Source organism: Triticum aestivum, chromosome 5B (genome assembly GCF_018294505.1).
Source record: "Triticum aestivum cultivar Chinese Spring chromosome 5B, IWGSC CS RefSeq v2.1, whole genome shotgun sequence".
In the NCBI taxonomy this organism is placed as follows: Eukaryota; Viridiplantae; Streptophyta; class Magnoliopsida; order Poales; family Poaceae; genus Triticum; species Triticum aestivum.
Genome location: NC_057807.1, coordinates 705,764,755 through 705,776,312, shown reverse-complemented (window position 1 = coordinate 705,776,312; position 11,558 = coordinate 705,764,755). Strand labels below are relative to the sequence as shown.

Genomic DNA, 11,558 nt, shown 5'->3' with positions numbered 1-11,558 from the left:
CTGGGGGCCAACGGCTGGAGATGCCCTAAGCTTTGTCAAAGCATCGCCATAAGTGCTATTAGCAAATTCATGCATGATTGCAATAGTGTCAAATAAATGCTATTAAATTCATCATTACAAACTTGATTTAATTTAAAACATATGTAATATGCAAAGTAACTTTGAAACGGTGGACTTCTGGCAACATATAATAGAAAAACTGCATAGATGGATTCGTACTATCCGTAAAAAAAAGTAGAATATGCGAAAGCTGACTCAAATTTTGGGTTGAGCTTTGTCAAAGCATCGCCATCAGTGCAATGAAGAAAATGCATTCATGATTCCCTAAAAAAATGAGTCATGCATGATGACATGGACTCCACGCAAGGCTGGCAATATAATTTAGGTTTGTGAACATTTTAGTTCCTTGCATTTTCTCTTCACCTTTTACGATACTTTTTGGGTCTCAACGTTGGATGATAACTTTTTTGGTCTCAGTGCCCAGACGGGCGCCTCAAACGCCCGGGCTGACACCCCTCATATCCAGCCTAAATATAGGGCGGATATGAGATGCCCGGGGGTGCTCGGGCACGTCCGCCACATCACACCCGACAGACCTACCCCACCACAAATTGCACCAAATCCATCAAATCTCCCCCCCCCCCCCTCCCGCCTCCCTCCACCCTTTCCTGCGTACAAACCCTCGCCATCTGTCACCCTTGCCCCCCATCCTCGCCGTCGGTCCCAATTCGCTTCTCTAGATGATGTCCAATGCATCTCCGACCGCCGCGACCGAGGCTACATCCGCCTCGTCCATCGGCGTCCCGTCCTCAACTTCGTCGTGCAAGCCGGAGAACATCGCCCGGAGGGATCGACGCCGGAGGCAGCGAGAGAGGGAAAGGGCGGCAGCGCGGGGAGCGGATGCAGACATCGATGAGTAGTTGCCCCCCCCCCCACCCGCCGCGCCCGGGACCCGCACCCCATCCATCCAGCCGCCGACAAGGACGCACCGTCGAACTAGGTTGGGACATAGGAGGATCCGACGGCCAGTTGTGGCATTCTGGAGAGCTTTCCGCCAATGCAGATTCCGCCGGTGGACGTCTGTCAGTTACCGCAGCTTGTTTGTGCGCGGGCAAGCACGAGCACCGGCGGTGCCCGAGCTTCCCACGACCTGTTCGACGGATTGACACAACAAGACTCGGTAGTTCTTGTTGCTCCTGCCCGGTCAACTTCGCATATGTATGTTCAATATTTTAAATAGACTGCTAGTTCATTTCGGACATGATCCATGCTTGGAACCATGATCATTCCCTGACTATCTAGATCAGTGTAGCATAAGATTTTCTTCCCTGACTGTCTTTATCGGATCAACAGCTTGTTCATGGAAGTTTTGAGGTTTTGACTAAAATATAGAGTATCATATTTCTATAAACATGAGCTATGAAAATGTGAAGGTAACAAGTTTCATCATCGGACTGGTGGCCAGTGCAACACTATCAGCATAGTTCGACCAAAGTCTAAAGCAAGCATTAATAAATTTCTATAAGCGTTAGATATAAAAAATGTGAAGGTAACAGGTTTCATCATCGGTCTGGTGGCCAGTGCAACACCATTAGCATAGTTTGACTAAAATCTAAAGCCTTAACAGATTTCTAAAACCATTAACTATAAACATGTGAAGGTAACAAGTTTCATCATCGGCCTAGTGGCTAGTGCAACACTATGCTATCTGTTAACACTACATCAGATATACAAAAAATCCATAAGCATATACATCAGCAGAACAAGGCAAGAAGGCCAGTAACACAAGAATGAAGCTCACCAACTTGGCCACCGCAACGACCGCGGAACAAGGCACCACATACCAGGTCTATGACCTCACACGCCGGAGTGGTAGACCGAGCCTCCAACAACAAGAAAAACGATCGGACAAAGGTGACGCCACGCGGCCACCGATGGAAAGCATGAAGAAAGAAGCCGCTCATCATGGTGTGCGGGTGGTCGCGCCAAGAGGCCACAGGAGCGTCGGGATGGTGCGGCTGTGCTGTGTAGCCGTGAGGGCTTCAGAACGATGAAAACTAACCTGATAGGGGCTTAGCGGTGCATCGAGGGTTTGTTGGAAAGGAGACATGAAGCAGACTGGATTATAAATAGGCTCCATACACAACAACACTGACAGGCGGGAAAATCAAAGGTGAGAATTAAATTGTCAACACATATAGGTCAGAGATAACAATTCATCAATGAAATTGTCCACAAGTAAAAGCGTTTTTCCTACCAAAGCACCTTGATGACCCACAAGTAAAAGCGTTGTTCCTACAATGGAGAGATTAGGTGCAGAGAGACTTCGAACCATGGTGTACATAAAGTGTGCCAGTGCAACGATAATACCAGTTACCTGTATCATGAGTTTAATATTTGATTTGCTTGTTTTGTAGGTGGATCACACTAGAAGTTTAGTGGATCACAGTTATCTCATATTATCTTCAATCCTCATAGATGTATTCACCTATCACATCAGAGGTTGCAAATTTCCTAAACAATATGTGTTACCTGTATAGGTCTTGACATCGTGTTGCCTGGGCCCTTAAATTCGAGAACACGCATAGAGTTCACCAAAGAATAACAACTTACTAGACAAATCATAAGACTATAAACACGAATGATGACATATAGAATAGGCAGAAATGAATCTTATCATTCACCTACATCGGCCATTCCCAGGGGAAATTACTCACATATCGAAAGAGAATAACCAATCATCTCATAGAATAAATCCATGAAAACCATATCGATAATACTGTGAAGATCCTTAATAAGATGAATGATTAAACAAGTCTCAATCTCCAGATGAGTATGAATACAATCTCCAGATGAGTATGAATAGAGTTTACAACCTGATCTTACAACTTGGAATTCCTCTCAAATGGTGAAAGTGGAATGAATATGAGTATGGAGGTGGAAGAGCAAAACTAGAAGGATCTGGCGGTTCTTATTCTCCGGATCTCTTCTCTCTCTGTTCTTGATGGTGTGGGGGTGGTTGGGTTTCTCCAATATATGTTGTTCCTTCATGTAAGTGTCTTCTGTAGATGAGAGGGTGTCCTTGGCACTTCATACGACAGGCCATACGAGCGTGTGCCCTCGTATGGAAGGCCATCTTGCGTTCTCGTGCGCTTGGTAACCAAACTCCCAACATGGAAGTTGCTCCATTTGGCTTGTGATCTACAATAATTCACTTTGGTTTTCTTCCATATATGCTTTGTCCTGCCAAACAATGGAACAATATGTTTTCTTCTCTCTCGAAGGACTAACGTTAGAAATAGGCGGGAAATAAAGGAAACCCGATAAATACCAAATGAAAACTCCATGTAAGAAGTCATAAATTCTAGAGAAATCATAGTCGGTGGTTCGAGAAGCCCCGCTTCAGCGTGTCGTAAGTGAACACCAATGATGATACGAGGTTGTGGATTTTCTTGGAGCTTGTGAGGGTTTAGAGGTAGGTTGTGAGGTTGCCTCATGGTCTATCATTGGTGAAGGAGCTTCACCTTTGTGATGAAGGCTCAAGGAGAAAAAAGTGAGCCTTGGTGGTGTCGACAAACCTTTGTGGTCTCCACCTCTGCAATGGTGAGTAGCTTCCCTCCAAGGAAGTGAACATCGGGATATATCTTCATCTCCACGTGCCTTGATAAATTGTTAAAGAAAAAAAATGAAAGTACCTTTCTACACCAATGAGCAAATGCTCCTGGTGTGAATAGTAAAATACTTTCACAAATGTTTGATGTGCATGCAAAATTCCATCACGAAATCATATTGGTGGAAGTCGTGCCAAAAGAAAAAAACAAAATCAGTGCTCCAAATGCTTTTGTAATTAACATTTTCAGAGCACCGATTTTGTTTTTTTACCACGCCTTTCACCAATGTGATTTTGCGATGAAATTTTGCATGCAAAACAAACATTTGTAAAAGTATGCAACAAAAAAATTCAGAATTTTTTGAATGTTTTTTTATTTTACTGTTTGCTCCTGGGTGTAGAAACTCCACATCCAAGAAAAAAAAACTAAATTTAGTAGAAGACCTGTTCAACTCCTTGTACATCCATCTCATTTCTTTCATTTGGATCATGCAAGGTATATTTAGCCACTAAAAACTGTAAAGCAACATGTCACCGTTTGAATGACAAGATCCTGGTAAGCACGTCATATACTCTTGAATGACAAGATCCTGATAAGCACGTCATATACTCTAGAATTCTCTATCCGCATAAATCTACTCCAATAGTAGAAAACATATCAGGATATTTAACAATATTTAAATATTAACATGAAAATATAAATTAACACAACGGCACACACACACAACCATAGAGGCAGAGAAAGAGGGCACAGAGGGAGGGAGAGGCGAGATGTACACTACATCAAGTGTATAAACAAAGTCGCGGTGAAGGAAAAAACCCTTTTCTCAAATGTAAGGTGAATAGGTTTAGCTGTCTTCTTAAGGGAAAATGTGTAAAAAACAAAATTTAATTTTAGTTACAAGAAATGGATTGGATGTAACACAATGGAAATGTTTATTGTAGTGATAGCCGTTAATATTGTTTCCAGAAAATTATTTGCAACATTTAGCAACATTGTGATGTGATAAAATGCAATAACAAAATATAAGCATACTCATTAAGATTCACGTATAGTAAAAAAACTATAAAAACGTATAAATGTTTAGTATAAATATTATTTGTTTGAACACATCAATAATAGAAGAATTAGAATGGAGAGTTTAAGATCATAATTTTGGCTGAAGATATATTTACCATAATCAAGAGTTAAATAAGAAAATTACTATAATGCCCAACAAATCAGTGATTTGATTAGAGTTAAGTCTGCCTTTAAATTAGCTATTACAAATAATAAGTCCGACATCGTAACAGTGAAAAAGATTGACTACAAAACAAGACAAATCATTATGTAACGTTGTTTAAATATTTTCAAAGGTGCCACAAGATAGTGGTAATGCACGCCAATGGTTTTGAGTTAATATCCGATTGTTAACCCTTTCGGCTGAGAGATAATTTACTACTCTATCTAGTGCATCCTTTTTCGCAAAGCACCACACTACCCCAAATTTTTTTAATAGAAACAATTTTATGTTTTTCGCTACTAATACTTTATGATTTTTCAATAATGTTATTTATTAAAAATTTACCACCAAGGTAACACAACAAATAAACCATACATAGGATGAAGTAGGATCATATTCAACGGCATCACAGAAGTCGTGTAGGTTATTAATAAATATAGATTGTTTGATGCACACACTAACAACTATTGGGACTCTGGTAAGTGTACCGATCGATCAATCTGGCACGACACACATCGGTGTAATGAAAGTGCAATGAACATGGCCATGCACGATCAAAATGGTATCCACGCAAGGCTGGTATTAGTATATCTTTGGTTTATAGACATCCTTTTCTTACTTTTGCCCTTCACTTTTACAATATTTTTCATTTCTATCACTGTTGGAGGCAACTTGTGTGATGACTAATTGGTTCTCGGTCGCTTCATGCTGGAAGGGTCCACCGGTGGACAACAACGGATACTATACTAAATCATTTGAAGAAGAAAAATCTTGCATAAACCAAATTCTCCTCTTTCTTGTTTATGTCTTGGTTAGTTTAAGTGAGTGACGGATGCGCCTAATTGACACTGATGTGCAAGTATCATAGGTTGCACATTAATAGAGGATGTGCTTATTCTAATCCTTAGATACTGTGGAAATTGAAAGCCCAGCTATACAAAAGCTATGTTTGTTGCTCCTGCCTAAAAATGCATACATGGATGTGTGGTAGATCGCACACTCACATGACTCCTAGAGCTAAGTTTGTTTGTCACCCAAGCGTTCTAAAGAACACACGTTCATAGATCACACGCTCACGCAACGCCTAGAGCTCACGTGTTGGATACACAGACGAACAATTAATGGGACTCTTATAAGTGTATCAACCAATCAATCTGGCACGACACACACCCATGCTATAAAAGCTGTCTCAAAATTTGTGGCCGAGCTTTGTGAAAGCATCGCCTTCGGTGCAATGAACATGGCCATGCATGATTAAAATGGACTCCGCACAAGTTCCACACTAGTGTATAATTTTGGTTTATAAACAATATTTCTTGCTTTTGACCTCCACTTTATCATATTTATTTATTTATGTGATTGTTGGAGGCAACTTGTGTGATGACTAATTGGTTCTCCGCCGCTTCGGGCTGGAAAGGTCAACCGGTGGACAACAACAAATTCTATATTAATCATTTGAAAAGAAGAATCTTGCACAAACCGAATTCTCCTCTTTTTTATGTCTGGTTAGTTTAAGCAAGTTACGAATGCACCTAATTGACACTGATGTGCAAGAGTATCATATGCTGCACACTAATAAAGGTTGTGCTTATTCTAATCCTTAGATGCTGTTGAAATTGAAAGCCCAGCTATACAAAAGCTGTGTTTGTTGCTCTAGCCTAAAAAGGCATATATGGATGTGTTGTAGATCGCACACTCACGCGACTCCTAGAGCTAAGTTTGTTTGTCAAGCAAGCGTTCTAAAGAACACGCGTTCATAGATCACACGCTCATGCAACGCCTAGAGCTCATGTGTTTGATACACACACGAACAATTAATGGGACTCTTATAAGTGTATCAAACAATCAATCTGACACGATAGACATCCATGCAATGAAAGCTGTCTCAAAATTTGCGGCCGAGCTTTGTGAAAGCATCGCCTTCGGTGCAATGAACATGGCCATGCATGATTAAAATGGACTCCGCACAAGTCCCACACTAGTGTATAATTTTGGTTTATAAACAATATTTCTTGCTTTTGACCTCCACTTTATCATATTTATTTATTTATGGGATTGTTGGAGGCATTTCGTGCGATGACTAATTTGCGGACATCAGCGGATTCTATTCTAATCATTTGGAGGAGAAGAAGAAGAATCTTGCACAAACCAAATTCTCCTCTTCCTTGTTTTATCTTGTTAGTTTATTAAGCAAGTGGCGAATGCACCTAATTGACAGTGGTGTGCAAGTATCATAGGTTGCACACTAATAATAATAAAGGTTGCGCCTATTCTAATCCTTAGATACCGTGGAAATTGAAAGACCAACTATACACAAGCTATGTTCGTCGCTCCAGGTTAAAAAAAGGCATACATGGATGTGTTGTAGTAGATTGCACACTAGCGTTCATAGATCACACGCTTAGGCAACGCGTATAGCACAATTTGTTTGTTGCTCTAGCGTTTTACAATCACGCATAGGTACTTGGATCGCACACTCACGCAACGTGTACTGAAATCCCGTAAACGTCGAGTAAATGTGTGTCTGGTATCCAAGCAAATTCAACAATTGACTTCCCTACCCTAGCCGCCGCCACGCCAGGCGACTAGCCAGGGAGGCGATTTTCTTCCTCCGATCTCAGCCGGCCAGGGCGTTGGCCCCCTCTCCCTCCGGCTGCTCCGGCGGCAGGAGGGAGGGGGACCATGTTCCTCCGTTCTGTCGTTAGGTTTTGGATTTGTAGGTCGTGGTGCACCGTTGGGGTGGTGGGAGCGGCGCCCGGACGAATAAATCTGACTCAGCTTCACTCCCACACCGGCAGTGCCGTTCATGGCGGCGTCTCGGAGTTAATGGCATCATGTGATTGCCAATCCTTCAGATCGGTTGTGTTAGGGTTCATGGATGATGTCGGCGAGGCGGCGGTAGCGACTTCATCAGGTGTGTCTCTCCTTCTGCTCTGTCTCTGTTGCTGTGGCGTTGTCTCCGACGTCATGGTGGAGCAGGGATGTTTTGTCATCGAGGAGTACGCGCAGACGGTTGTCTGCGCAAGTGACAACTGGAAGATGGTGCATCCCGTGCTGGGTTTGTGGTTGGTGGGTGACAGTTTTGGTTTCCTCCTTCGACGTTGTTGTCGTGCGGGGGTGTCAAATCTAGAGTTTGATGGCATGTCCCAGGACATGTTGCCCCGATCTGATTCTTTTAACGGCAATGGTTTTGCTTCTGACAAACTACTTTCGAGGTCTGTAAAGCTACTGATCAGCGATGGAGCCGCGTCGAGCTCGGGTGAAGAGGTGATCTGTTTTCTTTTCCTTTGATGGTCGCTTCTGTGGTGTCAGAGGAGAGGAACAGGCACTGGTATTTTTCGTAGGATTATCCTATCCTTTCAGTCTTGTATATCGATGCTTACGTGCAGGGCCGGGCCGACAAAATATGGGGCCCTGTGCCAAACTCTAAAACAAGGCCTACCGTACTAGAAAAATAGATCTATAATAGTAATATGTAGCCTATAATGTGTTACATGGTATATAATATATCAAGAATCACACTTATTCATTGAAAAACATGTTTTCAGCTTAAACTACTTTTCTACCGCGCAGCAAGGGCGGTAAGCAATCTTCAAATCAATGTTCAAACAAAGCTTAACTACCTTTCTAGATGAAATCTTAGCACACAAACAACACACGAATTTTGGCATGAAATTGAAACAAAATAACCTGGAGGATTGAGTTAGGCGTGCGATCCCCTTGCTGACTTTGCCCTTGGACCACTTTGCTGCTAGGTAATCCCCTTCTCTTTGGACGCCTAGATCTCCCTTTCCCTTCAAGTTTATGGAGAATAGGGTTATAAGAAGACTATGGAGTCAAATTGACTGAAGAAAAATAGATTAATCCGGGGATTATAGAAAGAGGATTTTACCTATAATTGAAGCTTGAGGAGAAATTTGTTTGGAATCAGCAAATCGTGATCTCCTCCTCTTGTTGGAACTGTCACGGTCGCCGATCGATCCGGCGATCCTATTTTCAATCCAGCGGCGACCTGAGGAGCCTGGCCGACGGCGCGACGATCCCGTTTCCTGTAGGTTGTAGCGCCTTGTAATCGGATCTTTATTTTATAAATGAGACGCGTATTACCATGAAAAAAAAGCAAATTTGACAATTACTATGTGGCACATAATTGAAGCACATACACAAAGTCAGGTTGTCACTCACATATTTGAACATAGTTTTTAAAAATATAATGTTTGATGACATGCGTGAATATTTTATTAGTTTAATCTATGATCAAAATTTGGCTTAAAATACAATGGGGATCAATAAACCCGGACGGAGGTAGTAGAAAGATGGATGCACATAGCAACAATTATTATTGTGACACTGATAAGTGTATCCATCTATCAATCTGGCACGGCACGCATCTTTCAGTTCCAGACAAGGAGACAGATAAGCGCAGAAGCAAAGTGACAAACGACACCACACCAGACCAAATCTGAAACGGAGGAACAACTCGACCGTACGGTCCTCGTCGGCGGCGGCGGTGCGGCGAAATCGAGAGCCAAGATCATCCAATCTCGCGTCAGGACTGGGAGGAGACGAAGACGCGGATCTGGTCGAGGAAGGTGAGGTGCTGGGGCCGGTCCACGCGGCGGACGTACCCGGCGGCCACGGCCGGGGAGTACTCGGCGTGGCCCCTGCGCCCGCTCCGCGCCCACATCTCCGCCGCGTACCCGCGGTGCGCGTAGTACGCCACCACCTCTTCCACTGTCCCCTCCTCGCCATCGACGACGACGGAGACGGGGAGGCGCTCGTAGTGCGCGCGGGACACGCCCTCGAGCTCGTCGAGCCGGGCGAGGCCCCTGGCGGTGACGGAGTAGAGCTCCCCGCGGACGCGCTGGCAGCCGTGCTCGCCGGGGAGGTTGAGGAGGAAGGGGACGCGGTAGGGCCCGCAGACGAGCGGGAGCGGGTCCGCCGTGGCGGCGGCGGCCACGAAGGCCGCGTCCCCCGCCCGCGCCAGGTCCTGCAGCAGCCCGTGGTTGGAGAAGCCCCGCTTCAGCGTGCCGTACGTGAACACCAGCGTCCGCTTCGACTCCTCAACAGCCGCCGGCGCCGGCGCCGGCGGGTGCTGCTCCTCGGCGGCGCCCATGGGGATGGGTGGGCGGATGTACGGACGGGCGGACGGAGCTGATTGGCAGGGGAGGGAGGAGAGATTTGGTCTTGGGCTGTTTGGTTTGGTAGGTTGGGCGCTGCATTTATTGGCGACGCGGGGTGGACCGGTGGTCGACGTGGCGTGGGCCCTGCGTCGCCCGTAGCTTTCGTCTCGTGACACCCAGCCACGCTCCGCCTGTCTCATTCAAACTTTTCGAAATTTCTGCCTCAGCTTCTTCAAATTGGTATTTCAAATTTCTCCGACGGAGAAAACATGCATCCAAATGCATATGTATGTTACCCGATGAGAAGAGATATGCATGGCAACATGGCATGGTAAATCAAACAAAGCCCGGCCGGCGCGGAGCGAGGCTTGTGTCACGTGGCCGGCCGGCCGGATGGCAACAAGAAAACGTGGAGACATCCAGGAGACCAGGAGCACCATACCACCGCACGTGATGGAGATTTTCTCTTCCTTTCCGCCTCTAAAGATTCTCCCTCCCGATCACGGCGTGTACGGACCTCCCTCTCGACCACACCGCACCTCGGAATCGACGAAACCGGCAAACTCAAAAGAAAAGAAAAGAAAAGGCAAATATATGTGCAGCTGTAGAGCTAGATCCTACTGTAGATGAGAACTACTTGCACTCCAAGGGAAGCCTCTTTGAGCCCTTGGATGGCGATTCCGGCTTCTCTCTTCTCTCGTCTGCGTTACCCTTCCCCCGTTCCGTTCCTCACCGTGGTTCCCAGGCAAGGGCCCAACTTGTCTTCCATCTCACCATCCACTATGCTTATGCTTTCAATTGGTCCATTTTGATACACACTTTGTGTATGAATTTCACCCAACAAGCATTACAACCTAGTGACGGAGCTTAGGCTAAGCAAAAAGGCAAATAAATAAAAAAGACATGTCATGCAAACAAGAGCCAAAGAATCCAAGACGGCCTCTCCAACCCGGGGTAAGCCACGGTACCAAAGGTTCGCCCTCGTATTTCTTCCGGAGAAAAGCACAACCGTCGTCGCTTTGTATGGGCCAGTTTTTTTTTTTTTGAAATTCTTGTATAGATCAGGTTGATGATGCTATTACTTGTGTTTCGTGCACGCCATTTATGCTTATCTGAAATGGTTGTCCATTTAAAACGTAAAACGTACGTTCCATTGTTTGAGTGCACGCGAGTGGGACCGATTCCCACCACACCCTTCTTGAGAAAAAAATATGCAACATATTTTGCTACCAGTTAAGGTAATATTTGGTTCATAGCTAGATAATACCACACTTTTATCACTATAAATAGTTGTACCCAATAAAGAAAGTGAGGCGACGAAATTGACCGCCACAAGCGTCAATATGGTAAATTTTCGTGCTCACATTGAGTAGCACATGTTGTCAAGAAAGTGTGGCATAGTACATAACTATGACCCGTAGAACAAACAATAATATCCATGAGCATCAGCCAGACTTAGGGTTATGACAAAGTTTGTCAATCAACAAAGAATATCCTAAACGTGTCCCTATGCCTAGTTGGTCCAACCCATCTTATGCTCGAGGTTCAATACATCCTAACGACGGGCATCCATGGAGGCAGTGGCGGAGCTATGTTGGGGCC

At 44.6% G+C, this 11,558-nt stretch overlaps 1 protein-coding gene across 1 annotated transcript; it reads right to left on the bottom strand.

Annotated features, from left to right (window-relative positions):
* Positions 1-9,059: 9,059 nt before the first annotated feature.
* Positions 9,060-10,156, bottom strand: LOC123115355 (putative gamma-glutamylcyclotransferase At3g02910). Its single transcript, XM_044536525.1, has one exon. The coding sequence runs from the start codon at positions 10,154-10,156 to the stop codon at positions 9,383-9,385; it is 774 nt and encodes a 257-aa protein (XP_044392460.1). The 3' UTR covers positions 9,060-9,382.
* Between the last annotated feature and the right edge of the window lie 1,402 nt (positions 10,157-11,558).

Excerpts from the sequence above, each read along its gene's own strand:
- LOC123115355 (XM_044536525.1), bottom strand. The coding sequence starts at position 10,156 with ATGAGACAGGCGGAGCGTGGCTGGGTGTCACGAGACGAAAGCTACGGG.